This window comes from Phalacrocorax aristotelis, chromosome 18 (genome assembly GCF_949628215.1).
Source record: "Phalacrocorax aristotelis chromosome 18, bGulAri2.1, whole genome shotgun sequence".
NCBI lineage: Eukaryota > Metazoa > Chordata > Aves > Suliformes > Phalacrocoracidae > Phalacrocorax > Phalacrocorax aristotelis.
The window spans coordinates 12625988-12646334 of record NC_134293.1 but is presented as its reverse complement, the minus strand read 5'-3'; the positions used below and the strand labels follow the sequence as shown (position 1 = coordinate 12646334).

The window sequence follows — 20347 nt, the reverse complement described above, 5'->3', positions numbered from 1 at the left end:
ACTTTCACATACAGCAGCAGTTCCCAGAACAACCCCCAACTGGGAGACAGAGAGGGAGCGAAGCATCTTGTCTAGGCACGGCGCTGATTCAGGGCTCCTAGAAGTAGCCTGTTAATCTCTTGTGTACAGAACTTGGGAGAAGACCCTCACATCACCCTCTGACCAGCTGCTGGCAGTGCTTGGACTGGCGCAAGACGCGCCTGGTCTCTGGAAGTTGCAACAAACATTCAGGAAGCCTGCAAGTGGACTGCGGATTTCACCTGCAAGGTGGTTGCGGTGGGGCCGGTCTCTATTGCAGCCATTTGTTCTGACAAAGCAGATTTATCATCTCAGTGATAATTTATCACCCAAACACAGCAGTGGCTGTGGCAGGGGAGACAGTAACTACAGAGAGTTGGTCTATCCCAGTCCACCTGCCCTGTCAGCACACCATGGAAGGAAGCCAACATCTGCAAGGGAGATGCAGATCTCCTCAACAGGTGTGTGCTCCCAGCCTGGCTTGAAGGTGGCTCGCTGGGGAGGAGCCAATTGAAAAACGGAAAATGCCAAACCTTCCGAAACTTAAAAAGTAAAAGCTGTACTTCTAACAAAACGCATCGCTCACCTCTTAAATTTTGCTCTGTTCTAAAAACGGAATAATCAGGGAACGAAACACTGAGGTCTGGACGCAGCCACCGTGCCTGATGCTGATTTCACTGCTCTGCTACGTCAGCACAACACGGCTGGGTGCTCGTGCAGCCACGGGCCCAGCAGCCCTCCCTGGTGACCTGCAACGCCTCGGCACAAAGCCGCTTCAGCCCTGTGCCCTTCACTTCACATCCAGGAGCACCCGCATACAGGTGATGCTGAAGAGCGGAGCACAGAACTGCAGGGAGAAGTTTGGCTGTGCAGGTGCCCCTGGCTCAGCGGCACCCACAGTGAGGGGGTCCAGTGCCCACACCCAGGAATTAATGCTGCTTGAAGCCACCCAGGCAGCGCAGCAGGGCTCCGCGCACCTCCTGCTAGAGCCTGGACGTGGCGTAACTATGCTCGGGCACCGCATAACACCGCGTAACCGCAGCGCAGTGCTTCCTCCTCCAGGATTAGGTCTCTGAAACAGGAAAGGCAAAGACTTTTCACTCCCAGAGAAGGGAGATCGCACCACGAGCACAGGAAAAGCAGGCTCCTAGGTGAATTGCTGCCCAGCACCCTCAAGGTGCAAGTGATTGGTGCCATTTTCCCCTCTGCCCCGCCCCCAGAAGAAGCACCACTGAATCTTTTGCTTTTTTAAGGAAAATGTATTTTTGTGAAAATAGACTTTATTATAATAAAATTTGATATTAAATAAAAACACACCGTATCACCAACACTCGTGGACACTGTGCTGGCATCATTCACGTACCTCACGTAACTGTCCTTCTCCAAACAAGTACCCCACTGAAACATGCAAAGAAAGAAGCACTGAAAAGGATAGAAACCATGTAGTACAAAACTCTCCGTGGCTTAGAAAGGGATGTGTCTTAACTCAGGGAACACATCATCTCATATGAAAATAGCTGCAAACTCTCCATCCCCAGCTCTGCTCTCCCGATGCTCCAACGCAGGAGCAGCCCGCTGAAACAGCCAAATAAAACTGCAGAAGAGGCAGACGACAAATAAATAAATAAATAGATAAATAAATAAGGCGGAGTCCCCAGCCAGCATGTGGTCAAGGTGAACCAGCCAAGAACAGCTTACAGCAGCCCACCCTATAGGCAGAAGTATTGCCCCCCCTGCAGGGTACCACTCCTCCTTCCACGGGAATCCTCGTGCTGGAATGTGACTGAGGCAGTGTGGGATGCTCCTAGGCACAGCTGCGTATTTACAAGTTTACAGTACAAATAACTCACTCGTCAGCCCAGAGACAGCAAAGGGGATTCATGGGAACAGAAAAGTGCAGATTTTCTTTGCAGGAAGTGAAGGAGTTGACACAACCTCCTTCGGACCAGAGGAATATCGGGGTGTGTAGTACAAGGGATCTCTTCCTAAGGGGCCGGGTCTTTGCTGGGAAAAGCCATTTAGCTAACTTACAGCCAGAATATAATTTTTAAATTAAAATATTTACAGGGAACCGGTGCATTGAGGGCTACATGGCGCAGGACACACTACTGCGGAGGTAGCTGTATCCCAGAGCTGAGGCCTCACACACCCCAGTGCCACGACTCTGCGTTCAGAGCCACTGTCCACGCTGGGTGGGCACCCATGGCTGGGCTCTCAGCAGAGACCACAGCTCACAGACCCACTGAAGAGTTTCCTCTATTCAACATACACTTCCCTATGAAAATACCCTAATCAGCTTATTGCAGAGGGCTTCTCCTGAATTTTCAGCCCCTATGGGGACCACACAGGCAGTCTTCACAGAACAATAAATCCCTTGTTAGTTTTTCTTACTGGACCCAAGTTTTTTGAAGAGCTTTTTTCCTTTGAAGAAGAAGCCTCTCTTCTTTTTACTCTGACCAGGTACATCACTGCATTTGAGAACGGCCAGCGGTGCCTGCTCTGGACACTGTTCGCCCATGACAAGGCAGGAAGGTGGTAGAGTAGGAAGAGTTGGTGAGGAGTCGCTCTGATCAACAGACCCATCTGGATTTAACTGAGTAGGAAAAAGAGAAAACAAAAGAAAACAAGCAGAAGTTAGAGCTGACGAAGGACATCATGCCAACATAAACCTCAGCCAGAGAACCCTGCCTTCTGCCCACCAGCCTGATCCTCACCCTGCAAGGCTCAGCTCCTCTATGCAGCTGCACAAGTTGCACATCCAGTTAGGAAGTTTCCAGTGGATTTAAACTTTTTTGTACCCACTACCCGGACCCTGCCTGAGCTCACACATTCTGAAATTCCTTAACTTTGGGCTAAGAATAGGACAGCAGAAAAGCCCCACTGGGGACTTGGTGAAAGATTCGGCTTCACAGCTGAAGACGCTGTAAGTGAAATGCCTCCTGAGAGCATGAATGGGTAGATACTGATGCATCCATGTATGCCTGCTGGCTGCCTGGCCGGGGAGCCTGGTGGCCTCCCAGCACACTCTGGGACAGAGGGCAGGACATTAAAAAAAACCCAAAACAAACCCAAACTAATAGGAACAAAGGCTGTGCAAGACCTTCAGAAGCTCAAGGAGGCTGGCTAAGCTGGGACTCTTCTGCAGCTGTGGCCAGGCTCTGTCATAGTAAGAAGAGAAATTTGGAGTCTTGCAAGGCTGCTCAGCATCTATCAGACCTGGTCGCAGGAGGGGCAGAAAGCAAAGTCTCCTGCTCTGCAGTGGCACCAATAATGGAGAAAAAGTTCACGATGGAGCAGGACATGGAGAAGTCTTGGATCAAGTGGCACACAGCAACTGACACGTGTTCCTAAGTCGCCTGAGCATTTGACAACGTTAACTGCTATCCACAGTCCCAAATGATGCACTGCCTGCTGCTCCTTTTGGAAAGGGCTTTTAGAAATCAGAAAGCACCCTAATCCTGGGCTCAGTTTCCTCTTCACAAAATACTGACGGCAGGTCAGTTCCCAGCAGCAGCCTTCTTTCCATCATCTCCTCCTGCTAGGTTTAGGTGTCCAGACAGTGACCATTTCTGATCTGGCACGGCAAGCTTTCCTAGGAAGCCGCAAAGTTCACCACAGAAGAGGCTCTGGGTTTCTGAGGCCTATTCCACACAGCCTTCACAAACCAGCATCTTCCAAGACTCCAGCTGCACGTTCTATCTCGGCACTACCCAAAACACAACATGACAGTGGCTGGAGCTGTGCTAAGTAAGAACCCTCTTCCTTGGCACACTGAAACATCATGCCCTGCTCATCTCTCTGCTTGCATCCCACTAACTCAGGGAGAGTCAAGTGCATGTCCCTTTAGGGTCCATAAGCAGCCACAGCTCCAACAGGGAAGACGAGTTAATGACGCCAGCAGCAGGATGCTCTGCCTGGGGTGGAAGCATTACTGCAGAGCGAAGACATTAGCCCTGCACAGGAAATGTGTAAGAATCACAGCAGCCGCCTGCAGTTCACTGGCAGGAGTAGGGGTGCACTGGTCCTGCTCCCACAGTGCGCCTGGGGAAAGCTGCTGAATTACGCGGATGCACAGACATAACATTAGTGCCATGTCTATAGAACAGCCACACCTCTCCTCCCCTCACGGGCTGAGGTTATGCTGCTGTATTCTGGTTGCCTCACTCTGCTGCAGGAAGAAAGCACTTCTGGTACAAGATGAGCAGAAACCTCTTCTCTGGAGTCAGACTCAGCACGTGCAGTACCTATCAAGTAATTCCTGAGCAGACAGGACTACAGGACTTTTAGAGAGCTCTGTCTTAGTGTGAATATACCCCTTCCAACTCCAGAAAGTTGAGAATCAACTACTGTCTTGCAGCAATCAGTTTCAACTGTCCTAAGTGACAGTGCCATCAGATGCTCTCTTACCTGAACGAAAGTCTCTGGCTACAAGGACAGAGAATTAACCCTTCTCCACCTCTTTTCATTACAGTAAACAATACAGCGGCTGATTTTTCCTGACCTCACACTCTTATTTTCACCTGGAAATCTTGTTCCACACACTTTCAGAGGCACTTCTGTGACTCTCCAGATATGCAGCACTGCGTTGAAAGGCCAGCTACCGTCACGGACATGCTGCAGAGGGCTTGATGGCACAGCCTGACCCTCGTGAAAGCTGCACTCTGCCTGCAAGGTCCACTCCTCCAACTAATGCTGCAGCATCAACTGCAATCTTAGCATCTCCTGGCAGAACATACATGCAAGGTGTAACACGTGGTGCTGATAGCCCAAGTGCTAGTCAGGTTTGAGAAGTCTGGAAATAAATCTGAAAGAATCTAGATGAACCATTTTCAGCCAGTAATGCAAGACCTATGGAGGCAAAGAGAAAGAGTAAGCCAGATGAGGGCTAACTTGGTAGCCTACTGGGTCAGATGCGTGCCTAAGTAAGAATCCCTGGGTTCTGCTCCAGAAACTATTTGTGCATTGTGCAGCGAAGAATCCCTGGATAAAATGCACAAAAGTTAACACCAGAAGGAATCTCACCAACATCTACCCTATGAAGCTCAAGCCTCGGGCTGTCTGGCTCAGCAGCCCCAAAGGATGTGGGGGCGATGTCAAGGCCCCTCTGCAGCCAGGGCAGCAGAGGCGTGCTGCCCATGCACCATTGGAAACCTTTTTTCTGGCAAAGGTAGATCATTTTAGGGCAGATCTGAAGCGGCCCAACAAACCTTATACAATTTCTCCTGTAGACCTATGCATGAAAGACTGCATGCAAAATGAGATGCAGGTAGCCAGAACAACTCACAGATGTCAGTTATTTAATGTAATAAGGATACTGCAGTACCAATGTCATTATCAAATATCAAACAGTTAAGAAGGAAGCAACTAGCAGTTTCCTGTCTTTGTGCTGGAAGTCCTGCCGATTCCCAGTTGTGGTATACGATGCCCAGGCAGATTTCCACACACAGAGGCGCTCTCATACACAAGCATGTGCAGATATCCTCAGAAATCTCTATATGGCAGAAAACAACAGAACCAGTTCACAAGATTCATCTGGTAAGAGACAAATGATACTAAAATTAGGGTTTCTTCTCTACGAGAAGCATGAAGGAAAAGTTGCTCTGTTGAGATCCTTATAAAAGCTACTAGTGTTGATGAACAGAAGAGTCACGTTAGTTTTCCAGGGGTGGTTTTCAGTGCTGTCTCAGGTACTACCGATTTGCACAATTTCAGGAAAACAACATTTGAAACTAAGAAAAACACAGATCTGCTCCCACTGCCCCCCAAAACCGGGGGTCTCATCCCCCCAGCCCCATAATTTTTTAAGTGTTATCAGACAGAACAATTATCCACACAAGGTTGGTTTTAGGGACTAAATGTTACTACTTTCTGAAGTTGATGGTGTGCAGGCCTTTTTCAGGACTATACTCAGGAAGGAGTAAAATCAAGAGGGAAAAAACACAAGCTGAATATGGGGTGTGCTCAGCCTGAGCAGGACCTCGCAAAGGCTAAACAAAGCTTTGGCTGTTGGTGTGCTTCAACAGTGGTGGAAGGGCCAGGCTGAATTACAAAGCAGGTCTTTTCCAAACTTGAATATCCAGTAGAGTCCCATCACAGTCCCCAAAACCACCAGGTAATTGTTCCAAACAATTGCACTTCATGTGCTGAACAGGTCACAGCTTGTCTTTAATATAGAACCAATCTGGCAGGTAGAGGTCTGCCACAAGAGGATTTGAAGGTGGACTTGCTAGCAGAGCCCCAAACCAGCCTGTCGAACTACAAGCAAGAAAAGGAGTAAACCGCATGTGCAGGACCCTTTAATATGCTAGTCTGGGTGGGAGATTGAAGAGGTCTTCTCACACAAACTTACATGGTTGCTCTCTCTCTATGTATCATTCATATCTATCATTGGACTCTTCTCTTCCTCATTCTCTGAAGAAAAGAACCGTCACGGGTGCATAATACAGGCAGAAATAAATACATGAAATCAATTAGAATCAAACACTTTCTGAAGGTGCTTTACAATCAGTCTTTGACAGAAACTGTTTATTATTGCAAAAATATTCATTCCACAGCCACAGAATTAAAGCAACTGCTCTAAGCTGGTGAGCATGAGTGTTTCAGGGCCCTAGCTTGCGACCATAACTTCTTGGATACTCCTCCTTGTCCTGTATTTTTTCATTGCTTCATCTAATCCCCAAATGTTGTCAGTTTGAAAGTTAAAACTGCTTCACCCTTTTCAGTTGCCAGCACTTTAAGATTTACTTGGAAATAATTCAAAACGATCCACCTTCCCCAGTTCAATTTGGAAAGTAAATGGTCCGTATTCTCATGCCTTTGGCATAGCGGCAGGGAGAAGGGAAGTGTGAAGAACAGACAGGGGGAAAACACCAAACCCAAGAAGTTACAAGCGATTTAAAACATCACTCATGATCATGCTGGAGAAGCTTCTGTTAAGATTGGAACTAGCTTTAATACAAGTCCAAAGCTCTGCCGTGATACCATGGTGCGTACACATGCTCCCTGATGCATGAGGTCTCAAGGTGGGACTGGTAAATTTGGCAGGAGTCTGTTTCACCATGCTGCCTTTCAGAAGATTCAAACAATACTTCTCCGGAGGCTGCCATGCACCTTTTGCCTTTGGTGTTTTTTTTGCATACCCCCCACTCCCCCATCCCAAACAGCAGCAGCAAAGGTGCTTCTGTTTGTGTTGTATATGCCAACAACACACTTTAACAAGCACGTTCCTTAACTCCACAGCGTGATTATGTCACAGGAGTTTGAAAGCCCCAGGCGTGGCTGTATCACTGTGAAAGTTCATTCCAGCTCAGGGATGGCCCTTAGAATGTGTATGTTTAACAGGAGGAGGTCTTCCTTCTGCCTTACCCACCAGGTGTTCTGCCTATAGGTAGGGATGCTGTGATTGCTGTGACAGAGCCAAGAACTCAGCGGGGTCTGGTTCTGGCCTCGGTAATCGCTAAACATACTTACATGTAGTTAACACAAATTTGGTTATGAGCAGGGTAAATGCTTTTAAAAGAGAGCAAACAAGCCCATCATATTTGGAAGCTGTTTAGACTGATCTGCGTTGCAAAGCACAAGTAGGAGGCAGGACTGCACACAGGTAAAGAGTGCTAAGCCAAAATCACCCAGAACAGGTATCCTGGTGAAACAGGGAGGCAGCAGGACAGGGAGAAGTCTGTCACTATGCAGAAGCAGCCAACACAAAGCCATGGCTAGATAGTTAATGTGGATTCCCCTGAAATACAATTGGCTTAATCATCAACAACTGAATTTTCCAAATCCCCAGACGTCACAGACTATAAGAATAGCAGCTCGTGTAGCAGCCGAGTGCCAAAACTATGAAATCGATCCTGACCTAAGGCAACAGCCCCCTACTCTGCAGACCCAAAGTCAGAGCCAAGGCAAGGGGAAGCTCTGTTGGATCTCTGGCAGTGAGAAGTAGAGACGAATGAAAAGGCCTGAAGGGCAGGCAAGCCTGAAACGCATCTATTTTATATGGGCTGGTTTAATCTGTTTGAGAGGCATTTCTGTTAAAAAAAGGGTGTCACGAACCCTAGGGGAAAAATAAGTTTACAGCCTTGAGCACGTATGGATATCTGGGCCAAACTGCTGTGTCCAGGGGAAGTCACCCACTGCTGAACCCAGCACCGGTGGACGGGGGGAGGAAAGTGGAGCAGCAGCAAGCCGCAGGGCAGCAAGCAGGAGCAGCCCGTGCAACCTGCTTAGCAGCAGAGCAGACAGGACCTGGTTACCCTGTGAGGTCTGGGACAAAGTCTGGGACATGGCAGGTCAAACTGCTGTTGCAATTTCCTTGCCAGTAAAACAAAAATGAAGGATGCAAACAGGTATAACTTGAAGTAAGGGCAGATTAGTTGCACATGTTACCCTGTTCATCATCCCAGTTGCTCTCTCTTACCAGCCTTTAATAAAACACCGTTAGCTAAGCCAAACCCTTCACATCTGCAGTGGCAGATGAGCTCTCTGAGCCCTGCAGGTTACACCTGAATTTTGCCATGGTTTCTGGGAGGAGCCACATTGGGGCTGGAATAACGGTTGTGCAGAGAGGTGGGAGATGCCCCATCCCTGGAAGTCAGGTTGGACGGGGCTCTGAGCAACCTGGTCTAGTTGAAGATGTCCCTGCTCATGGCGGGAGGGGTGGACTAGATGACCTTTAAAGGTCCCTTCCAACCCAAACTATTCTATGATTCTATGATAATGACTCCTGGCACCTGAAACAGGCCCTTGCTGCTGCTGGTTGGTGCCAGAGAAAAGGGTTAGGTCTGTAATAAGCTACACTGTGAATTCAACCTGTTTCATTTTACTGGTTTAGGTCTCCTTTGGCACCCTCAATTCCAATCGATTAGTAATTTGAGAAGAGTAAATAATTTTGAGAGGGAAACCAAAGAAGGAAACTCACCCTGACTGCTGTTTCCCCTTGGGAAAGTTAGACCTGTGTAACTTGAGCGTTCTTAAACCCTGGTAGTAACAACTTATTAACCTGTGATTCCCCAGCATAGACTGGCTGGGAGAAAAGAGACTGAGTATCCTAAACAGGTAAACACAAGGGACCCAGACAACTTCTGAGTTTAGAAGATGAACCAGCAAGCTACCCACAAACAGTGCTTCTGAGTCAGGCCTGCCACTGCTCCTCATAAGAGGGCACTGAGGCTGTAGTGCAGGCACTGCGCCCACAAAGCTTGAAATGCCTGGAACCAAGAGATGGGGCTGCAGGTGACGTCGAAGGGAGATCAGGCAGCATTTGAAGATAGAGATGGGAGGTGGGTACAGAGAAAAGGAGGAGCTGAGCATGAAAAATAGGACAAGGGATGCTGCAGAGAACAGGAAAGCCAGGGTGGCACCAGTGGAGAGTTCAACAGAGGAGGATTCAGGGCCACAAGCTTCATTAAGGACTGGCTCAAAGCCAACCTGGGCCTGCTCTTAGACACTTTTATGGGTCTGGCACCCCTTGACAGTGCCAATCACCTCCCAAGAAGAACTGATGGTTGAGTACATGAGCTGGGACCAAGCTGTGTCCCTCCTTGCCTCCCATTCTCTAGAATGACCCAGGACACGAGGTCCAGGAATGACCAGGGAGGTGCCACACTTTTGACCTCACCCACTGAGGACTGACTGAATCTGGCATATGACCCAAACCTTCCACTTAAGCACTTGTTTCAAGAGCATCAGCAATATATGCAAGGGGATAGCTCAACCTTTAAATTTTCTGCACCTGTGGGTTGCTCTCAAAACTTTAGGATCCATCCCGCAGATCTGTTTGGAAACCTCCCCAGTGTGTTTTGAATTATTCTGAAAGCACCATGGACTGGATTAAGATATATCTAACTTAGGGTGGGTGGAAGAGCATTGATGTTTGGGTGTCAACAGGATTTTGGCATGGATATGAGCATATCTGAGGAACTTCAGGTCTCTAGGGAGCTGGCTGAACTGCTTTGCTTGCAGCAGGATTTCACTGCTGACCCATTTGTGCATCTGAAGAATTTGTTCATGGGACCTGGGATGCTCTTTGCTCACCTGATCGTAATGAGACTGAGGCCCCAGTGGATGTTGTCACTTTGTGCCTCTTTTTGCGCTATAGGTAAGCATGCCAAAAGAGCTCCTAGCACTCCCCTCTAAACTTTTGAGCATCTCCCATGGGATGAACTGAGCTGCATGCAAGAATTTAAATGATGCCATCAAATGGTGCATGCTGCGCAGGGCCCATCTCCAGCCACATCACAGGTCAGATGTCTGTACCGTGCAGAGTCACACAATCTTACCTGGCTCTCAGCACTCAGGGGAAAAGCTTCTTTATCTGTTGAATGAAGTTCCTGGACCACGCCTGCATCTGAAGGTACAGCTTCCAGGAAATTAGATGGGACAAGCCCTCTCTGTTGGTTCAGCTCTCCCTGCAAGATCAACATTCATTCCTCACGTCCGTTTTCCTGGCTGATGGAGAAATACTAAATAGAGGAGCAGTCCCACACAGACATGGCTTAGACTATGGTCAGAGAATCCCAGGAACACACTCATGCTGGAAGGATCCTCTGCAAGTTTCATGACTCTTCTTGCTTAGTTGTGGAACAATCCAGAGTGCAAAAACACAGCGGAGAGTAAAGGAAGAAAAGGTGGCAGCAAGCCGTGACAAGTGTATTCCAGCAACACGGTCGCTTCTACAAACTCTGAAATTTTACACTGCGATCCTAGACGAAACTGGAGCTGTGCCACAGGCTTTCTAAAGGCCTTTGATTTGCTCTGGTATTTATGTATTTTTTTAAAGAATGAGGTACTACTGATACAATGCAGCAGCAAGCAGGGAGACAACGCCTCAGGCCCAGAGCTGCAAACACAGCTTGGCTATATTCCTAAAAAATTGTCTCCAGTTCAACAGCAGGTGGCTGGGTGAGACAAAACCAACCCCAGCAATGTTGTTTGGCCAACACTATAAAAGAAATCAAACAGAACATTCACAATGATCCCCTCCAGACTTTACCTGGAGCTGACCTTCAACTTTGATGTGTAAAGACACATTGCTTTCTGTGCAGGAAAAGATGGATGATCCAAGAGCTAAGGATTGTGTGTAGCACACAGCTCATTGGCAGGCAGTCTCCAGGTATGCACAGTAAATTAAATAGACACCAGTGCTTGCTGAAGCTGATCCATTCAAGTGTGGCCGGATGGCGATCATCATACATTTTTATGTTACCATTTTAGCCTCCTGCCCTGGATGACACCATGCGTCTGAGTGCTAGGTGACAAATCAAGCTCATAGCACATGCTGATTCAGCCAATGTATGTTCAGAAGAATGCCTCCTAGGTTCTGGGAAGCCTGCAGCGAAGTTATGCCAAGACATAAACTGAGAACCATTTGGATGTTGGGTTTACAGGAGAAGCATGGACTATCAGAAACAATCTGCCCTGCACTAAGCAGATATGGGTGTTTTGTTTTTGTTTTTTTTCAAGAGCAGAATACTTTGCTCCCTGATTTCTGCTCTCCTGCCACTAGATGGACTCCGACGATTTCAGATGTAGCCACAGTACCTTCCCAACCCCGGTACTTACATAATAGAATCCATCATCATCCATGGACCCAAACACAGTGATAATGTCCCCTGCACTGAAAGTCAGTTCAGCCTGCAAAGAGCAAGAGAACAACAGTCAGAGGAGAAGCAGTGCCTGGAATTTCTCACCAGAAACACACAGTCACCCCAGGCTTCCAGCACAATCTCACTGTGAGGGATGGAGGCCACCGTGTTAAGACTTGCAGGACCAGGATGCAGAAGAGCAACTCAAGTGTGCAACTGTAGAACTCGGTGCTAAGGAAGCATTTAATAAATTAAGACAAGAGCAAAGCCTGTGTCTTAAACCAATATTAATAAGGCTTCAAAATAGTACCTACCACCTGTTCAGCTTGTTCTCAACATACCTTTCCGGAACAAGCACCAGAAATACCTTTAATTTCTTTAAATATAAGTACTAAATCCCACTCCCTTGGATGAGCCTGTTCGGTATGCAACACTCAGGGATCAGTCACTAGCAGGAATGCATACAAATGGGAAGATTTGACCTGGAAACAGAACAGTACTGCACAACACATGTGACCCTTCACCACAGACAGCTCCGTCTGTCCTGTCAGCCACCCCAGCATGCACACAGCCACCCCATGCGTGGAGCACAAGACCGAAGACAAAGGTGTAAGCAGTCTCTTCTAATGGAAGAAACTGCCCAGTAACAGCAAAGAAGTTGCTCTCAGATAGAGAAGGTGGAGTCTCCAAACAGGCTGTGTCGCACTCAAGACACACTGGCCTTATATACACTTCACAGAAGTGTTAGCTGGAAGGGACCTACCTCTAATATATTTACCGTATTATATCCCTAGTACTCAATTTATCTCTGGAGGCTGCAGGTTCCTCCTGTTGGCTGTGAATTACTTTGTTCTAGCAGGATGACACTGGTAGGGAACTTCACTCACAGACACACAGAATGGTGCAGCTGATCCTACTATGTCTTGGTGCAAGTTCACAAACAGCAGCTGCAGCCTTCTAGCAAAACAGGTGACCAAATTTTCTGGGAGTGTGAATGGGGAGCATCTCCAACCATGCAACAGAACTGCACCAGCCTGTTTCAGTAATGTGAGCTCTGTTCACAGGGAATGTTCTAGGAAGACTAATTCACTGCAAAAAAGTACAGTCATCTTGTTGACAAGGGCTCTAAAGTGTTCTTTGGCCAGAGGTATGAATACCTGTATGGATGCTGGTTGATACACGCTCTTCTTGTATCTCTCCCAAGATAATCCACAATCCTTAAAACACTCTGTCCTCAGAAGCAGGCTGTCTTGCTCATGAGACACTCAGTTTGGGAGGCAAGCATTACCTGAACTGTGCCACCTCTTGGCCATTCACTCCCCTCTGGATGCATGGAAAGAATCTGAATCCAAACCCCATGTTTATATTTGCTCAGAGTAGACTAACACTGCTATGGAGGAACAGAGCGTGTTCTAATTTAGAAAGTGGGTTTTTTTTGCAGAAAGGATTCTGCACTGCAATCTTTCCACCTGAAACAGTCTTATCCACAAAAATACTGTTTGGATTATATGCTTGAAAAGAGCATATTAAATTAAATTAGAACTAAGTCTTCCTGTTTGAACAAAGAGCTACACAGGTAGGTAATACAAAAGACATGCTCCAAGACATGCTCACCTAAAGTATCAGAAGTCCATTCAAACTCTTTAAGTGGGTGGGTGTCCTGGATCAGTTGCTAACAGCAGGGGCTGCTTCCTCCTGCCCTAGAACTGCTAAATCCTGTCTAAGCACTAGAGGATGCTATGAGGTCATGAGACACTCACACATAGTTTCAGTGAGACACATACTGAAAACCATTAGGGGTATGTTCTGCCGTACTCTTCACAGATAACTGAACACTGTTATCAGAAAATGCATGAGAGAACATATGAAGGAAAAAAGAGAGGAAAAAGAAGGCTGTAATAGCAGTGATCAGGTGGTTGTTACCTCTACATCTGCATTTGGAGAGCTCTCCTTAGGGTTATAGTCAAAGACAGCCACCATACTTCGAGGAGTCAGCAGTTCAGCTTCAAAGTCCTGATGCTTCTGGCCTGCAGGACAAAAATAAAGCAAAATAACCTGAACTGGGAGTTCTAAGACAAAATCCCAAATCACAGCAACTTCTTCACTGTTCTTGGAATGGACTGAGCAAAAAGAATACTATGGGGAAACTGAATGGGAGAGAGATCTTAGAGGCCCCAGGTAAAGGAGTTTTCTGACCTCCTGTATCACCTCACAAGCACAGAACTAGGGACATCTCCCCATTCCAGCATCCTGGTGTCATGTCTATATATACATGAATGTTTTATTTTGTTTTCTATTTATACACCAGACACACACATAAACACACACACAGAGGACCCCAGCCTCTTCACAGTGTCTCCAATGGACATTTCTCCTCCCTCCGTATAATGCTCTCCTATCGAGCTACAAAAATTATCCTTCAAGTGCCAGGGGAAGAGCAAGAGCCCTGGACAGCATCAACCAGCAGCCCGGCCACAGCAGCACAGAGCTCAGCACAAAGGGAAGGGCACGCCTCATCGTCCAGGGAACATGCTGCATTTTCACAACCACCTGCCTGCTCAGCCCCGTTACTTACAGACCTGCTCTGAGTCTGCAAAAGCAAAGTCCGGTGTTACAGAAAACAGACATTGTCTAGTCCTTCATCTTACAGATTTAATTGCTGCTTCAGGTCAACACTGGATGAGCTAGCAAGGGATTTGCAGGCTTGGCCTCTCTGGGCGTCAACAGGTGATTGTGCACCTAAGTGGAGTGAGCACCCCATCAAAGGACCTTGTATCTTAAGGACTGGGGCATCAGATGATTAAGACATCTCCCTGCTCCTCCAAAGCACAACCATGGAAGCTCTCCAACTTCAAACACCCCCCGTTTAGTCAAAGAGCACTGCACCCACTACTAAATAAAAGAACTAAAACACTTCTTTCCTGAGAATGACTATTTTCTTACGTGCTCTGAAGCAGCACTGCAGGGTCTTGCATTGGCCCTGGACGGCAAAACGCATCTGTACTATGATCACACAAATGTATCAACCCTCCTCTTATAGTAAGAAGGAGCAATTCTCACCTGGATGAGATTTGTACTTCTCCTCTTTATCCAGTCCTGCTGAGGGAAGAAAATGTTTCATCAGTGAGAGTTCATCTTTCAACAGTAACCATACGACACAATTGACAAACAACACTAAAAAGAACAAAGACCAAGGCAGCAAACAATAGAAGCAAACCGTTCATGCAACTCAAAGTCTATGTCAGTAACCAGGACTCAGGGACGTAACAGGAAGCAGAGGTCAAGCTCCAAAACTATAAAAGACATCACTATTGTTAAAAACTTAACACCAGCACAGAGATGGGCTCTCTTTCCGCTTCCTAGCAGTCGTACAGAGACAAACAGCTGAGGGTCCTGTAAGCAAGTAGTAAAAATGCAAGGCAGCTGGTAATCCTATTGCAAAAATCAAAGAGGAAGCAGTGGGTGACACAGACCTTTTTTGGAGCGTCTGGGTTTTGGAGGAGGGACGGTTTGGCGGCGTGGAGGTGGAGAAAATGTGCCATTTCCTTAATAAAAAAAAAAAAATCAAAAAAAAGCAAATAAATAGACAAGAGAAACAGACAGTGAATGGAAAGTGAAAAGCATCTTGAAGAGTGAACAAGCAACAGAGCAGCATGACATGCTTCCCCTGGGAAGCAGACACCATGATTTCTACGGGCAAAGCCCAAATCTCCATTTTTCTTATGTGGATTCAGATGAGGCATGATCCACATCCCAAATACACACAGAAATCCACGTTGTATTTCTGCCAATTAGCCATACCACAGTGCACATCAGACAAACTTCACCGCTTTGTGGCATTTTATCTTTCAGAAACGTCATCATAAGGATAAAATAAAACCTTGTACCATTAGTACCTGAAAAATGCCAGGTGAGGTGAACCCCAGCAACTTGCTTAGGTGGGAAGGGACCTCAGGAGGTCTCTAGCTAAAGCTTCTACACTGAGCAGGGTCACTACTAGACGAGTCCCCAGACAAGCCTGCAGGAGTTCCCAGACCAGCCCCTCCAAGGCATTTTCTTACGAGGCTGTAATATGGGTTTATGGCAGTAGGAAAACAACAGAAGTGCATACAGCCCAGCTGCCTAAGGAAACAAGGTTTATTCTCTGCATGCACGCAGAAGGCGCGTCCTTTTCACTACCACTGCTCTCCTGAAAACTTTCAAACCACTACATTTCATGCAGTCTTGGAGCTATTAACTTCCTTTATTCTTCTGAGAGTATGCAGCAGGGCAGGGGACAGAGAGCCTTGTGTACCCACATAGGGACAAAGGCCACTGCAGGCATCTAAGCCATCTCTGGGCACCAGAGAATACATGCAGGAGAAACATCATGACTGTCCCAAGCGTGCAAAAAGCCTTACTCAAATCTCTCATCTCCCTGGATATGAGAGAGGCCACAGGACACAAACCCACCAAAAATCACGCTGCGAAAGCAAGAGTCTCCTTCAGCCTCCGTTCTCCTCAGGACCAACCTTGCAGAGACCTGCATTTAGGAGCTAGGCACTATCAGCCCCTTAGCCTCTAGGGCTGGATGCTAGGTCTCACTGCACCCTCTTCCTCTGTTTTCCCTCCACTACCTATGAGAAGCAGTGGAACAGCTTAGTCAGTGTCAGGGCTTACCTTTGCCATCAGATGCATGCTTGTGCTGTTTTACCCTGCTGAACTGGTGGGGAAACAGTGCTCAGCCAAAACAAGAATTTCCTCTGTTTTAAGCAGCAGAGCAGGTCAAAGAATTGCCACTGGTAGCAGAGAGTACACTGAGAGGAGCAGGATGAGAGACTGGGGGGGGATAAGGGACAGGCATTGGGACACCAATATGTTGACAACAGTCTTGGGGCAGCTCACAGCCACTGAAATGCAGCCTAACTGAGCCTGAGCTGTGATGGCTGCACGTCCCAGGGAAGGTTCCTCTCCTCTCTCAGAGTATACAAGTGGGAAGAAACAGGAAAGGTTGGACTAGATGATCCCTGAGGTCCCTTCCGACCTGTGATTCTGTGTGATTCTGTGAAAGTCTCTGCAGCGTGTAAAGCACTGGAACCACATACTTCAGGGAGTAAGGAGGAGCCCAAGGACCAGGTCTGCTCCTTGTACCTTGCTGTCTCACACCCTTTCTTCTCCTTCCCCACAAGTCTTTCCCCATCTTCCTTCATTCCCAAGTCACATATTCTCTCATCCAAGAGCAGGTTCAATTACAGACTTGCAAAACAAAGGAGAGAACACAGAACTGAAGCCTCTTTGTTCACATCCTTCATCTGCTCTTCAAACTTTTGTTTCCCCTTCTCTAGCCTCACTCACACTCCATGCTGAGCTCACAGACATGACACCTCAAGCATAGGAGCAGCTCCAGCAGCTGCAAATGCAGCCTTGGGCAGTGCTGTGCTGCAGTAGAGTCAGGTACAAACTCAGACCTCAACACTTGCCTCCCTCATCCATCGAGACCTCCCTGCTTGCTGCAGCAACAGCCACGAAAGAAGCCTCAGATCCTGGGGACCAGTCCTAGAAATAATTTTGGTGGGCTGCACTGGCCACACAGCTTGACAGCATGACTGAGCTTTCCACGGTTCAGCAAAGAAACATGCTGACAATAGCACAGCACACACATAGAAGGAGATACAGTACCTATGCTCTCCATTGGTGTGTCGGCAGGCAGGAACCCTTGCTTTAGGAGCTGCTTCTTAATTTCATTATTCTCCACCTGGACTTCTGACACCATGTTGCAGGGAACGTATCCCTCCCTTCCTGCACATTCACCCCTGTAAAAGCCATCAGCGTCCTTGTCTCCACATACCTGCAAGGCAAAAGACACACCAGAGACTGTTTATGCTACAGGGACTGAGATACACAGAGAAAGGAGAAAGGGAAGCTAAGGAAACTCGCAAGATGAAGGGGGCTCTGCCTCCCAAGGTTTATGCTGTCCCTGGAACATCAGATGGATCCATACAGAGTAGGAGACATTCACTAAGGTGTGCTCTTACTTTCAGGATCTGTCCTTCCTTAAATGGGAGCTCCTCTTCTGCTGCATCAGGGTTAGGAGACATAGAAACGGGATCATAGTCAAAGAGAGCCACAAATATTCTAACGCCATCTTCTTTAACAGAGGTTTCTGAAGCAGTGCTCCTTGGAGGACCTGTGTGCAGACAGGGGACGCAGCAGAGATAACATCAGCACCATTCCCCTGCCATAGCCCAGCACAGCTCAAACACTGCCTACTAGCCTCTCCCCTGGCATTCCCCAATAGCTCCCTCTCTCCTGCTGCCAAACTCTCTCCCCCTTGCCCACTCACCTGGACTAGAGAGCAAAGGTCTCTGCATTTGGCTTCTTCTTATGCTCTTGTTCCTTCTTCTGCTGGGACCCTGCCAGGTGGCTGCACCAGGCAGCTCCTGGCCCCTAGGACCTTTATTACCAGACGCCTGTAACAGGAACCACCAGAGAGTTAGTAGCAGCCTCTGCCTTCTGCCTCATGTGAACAGTGTTCAGACCAAACGCACTCCACAAAGAGCAGTGCATCCAAATGCAACATTCCTCTTCAGGGACACTCCAGCGCTGAAAATACCAAGCGAGTTGGAAAACAGAACTAAGTACAGGCAGGCACCCTGCCAGGCACCAGTGACTTGGTGAGTGTAAGGACGCAGGAAAGGGCATTTCAAGGGGAGGCAATGATATTACAGTCATCATCTACACAAAGCTTTCACAAATCAGCTTTTATTTCACCAGGGATTTTCATTTGGGTCCCACAGCCTCCTGCCATGGGGAGGAAGACCCAGTGTGAAAAGGAATACTGCATCGGTGACACTCGGTCAGTTAGCAGGAAAAGCAGAAGCAGCTAATACAAGAAAAGCCACAGAGCAGCACAGAACTACAGAATGCCTCAGATATTCTTCCAGACAATCCTAGAGGAGGATTTTTTCTCTGGACAACACTGAACAAAGCAAGATACAGGCAGGCCAGGGAAGCAGAGGGAAGCTAATGCCACTGCAAGCTGCTTCAAAGCCAGAATAGGAAAAGTCACCCAACCCTTTTGTGCAAGGAGGTGCTACGTATCCCCTTCGAAGGATGTTCGAGCCTCCTTCTCCAGCCAGGTGACTTACAGTCCAGCTCCCAGCCCTGCTCCTCAGAACTGCTCTCACATCTCAGTGCTTCCTTCTCCTGGCAGAAGAATCGCAGGCGCCGGCTTGGAGACCCAGCCCACTCCATACCCTGCTCTTCTACCATCTCCAGTCTGGTCAGGTCCCTTCTGCCATCTGTGTGGGCAACCTCAGATTGACTGGAGCAATCACTCCAGTCCCCCTGACAGCTCTGGGACCTTTCTGCCCACAGCCTGCTCTCAGGGGGGGATGCACAGGTCGAATCCTGATCATCTTCAGAGTCATATTCAATGTCTATTTCCAGGCTCCTGGGGCTGGAGCAGTGTGTTGCCATCACAGCAGGTTCTGCAAACCCTGAAACCACTGATTTCTTGTGGTTTTTTTGTAAGGTGCCTTGTCTGGCACGACTGTACATATCAAACCCTTCCTTACCACCAGCACTGCTTACAATGTTCAGCTCTTCCCTGACACTAGGAGCTCTGTATAACCCACCTCCCATCTGGCTGCAGTTGCCCAGCAGACGACTGCAGTGCTCTGTTAAATCATTCTGTCTCTTCCTACCCATGTCAGGCCGACTCCAGGTCTTCTCTCGATAATTACTTCCCTTCTTCTTGCTCCAAGCAGGACTTGCCCCAGTCCCAGACTTCATATCGCCCTCCTGGTAGCCCCAGTTCCAGTTTGCCTTCTTCTGACTCCAGGCCAGCTGGACAAAGGCAGGATTTGCATGGTCAGCAACCCCTCTGCTCTCCTTTACACCATGCTCCTGCAGAGTCTGAGCAGACAGATCCATGGAGGTACTACTTCCATCTGTGTTTAGAAATGGCTCCTTGATGTTGAGCGGCTTCTCTGTCCTTCCTGAATGGTAGGTAAGCTTTTCCAAGGAGTTTTGAGGGTCTGCCTTTTCCTCCGTAACACACTGCTCATCCTCATCCTCGTCCTCGTCCTCGTCCTCATCCTCATCCTCATCCTCAGTCACTTCAGGGATACTAAACAATTTCTTGCTGTGGTTCTTCTGAAGCGGGAGTTCCAGTATCCTCTCCAGAATCTCCTCATCGCTGTCAGTATCACAAAGATCCACCTGTACCCATCCCCCGAGAAAAGCCACAGCCAGCACAAGCAAAGGAAAAAAAGAGAGGAAATAAAGATTAAAAAGAGGTAAAGTTACAGCTGATTCCCTCCCAGCACAGCAGTATGGAGCGGCGACTGTGGTCTGCAGCAAAGCAAGCGTAGGAAGCAATAGAGAGCAATGGGTCTTCTGGCAAAAGACAATCAGATGAACTAGCAATGCAGCGGAAAGCGAGCAAGGGCAATGCATGGAAGACCTCCCTCCCAGTCTCTGCCTCTACACACGCAACTATCTGCAGCACCTTTCATCCTGCCCACTTGATTCCCCACAGCTTCAGCATCCCCAGTCTGGGATGACAGGGCAGGAGAAGCACAGTTCCTCCACAGCTGTTCCCTGCACCTTAGAGCCGACTGGGTTCCTCCCTCTGCAGGGAGGAGTCTCACAGCCTGTGCTCACACAAGGACCCACAGCCCTCCCTTACCTCTCTGTCCTTGCACTGGAACAGAAGGCAGCAACCTGCCTTGGAGATATTGCTGCAATGGGAGGACCTTCCC

The 20347-nt window shown here is 48.0% G+C and overlaps 1 protein-coding gene across 11 annotated transcripts in view; it reads right to left on the bottom strand.

The window, feature by feature from the left end:
- Positions 1 to 1256: 1256 nt before the first annotated feature.
- TSPOAP1 (TSPO associated protein 1) overlaps positions 1257 to 20347 on the bottom strand; it is a 70324-nt gene continuing 51233 nt past the window's right edge. For 2 of the 11 annotated variants that reach the window (XM_075113103.1, XM_075113110.1), the window contains 10 exons: positions 18657 to 19805; positions 17926 to 18052; positions 17618 to 17769; positions 17262 to 17430; positions 15077 to 15148; positions 14664 to 14702; positions 13527 to 13630; positions 11581 to 11652; positions 10299 to 10427; positions 1257 to 2611 (listed from right to left, as the gene is read on the bottom strand). In XM_075113103.1, coding sequence (XP_074969204.1) covers positions 2396 to 2611; positions 10299 to 10427; positions 11581 to 11652; positions 13527 to 13630; positions 14664 to 14702; positions 15077 to 15148; positions 17262 to 17430; positions 17618 to 17769; positions 17926 to 18052; positions 18657 to 19805 — 2229 coding nt within the window. In that variant the 3' untranslated portion in view covers positions 1257 to 2395. Of the gene's footprint in view, positions 2612 to 6367; positions 6430 to 10298; positions 10468 to 11580; positions 11653 to 13526; positions 13631 to 14663; positions 14703 to 15076; positions 15149 to 17261; positions 17431 to 17617; positions 17770 to 17925; positions 18053 to 18656; positions 19806 to 20347 lie in introns of those variants that run through there. The other 9 variants (XM_075113106.1, XM_075113107.1, XM_075113104.1 and 6 more) reach the window with 9 other exon arrangements.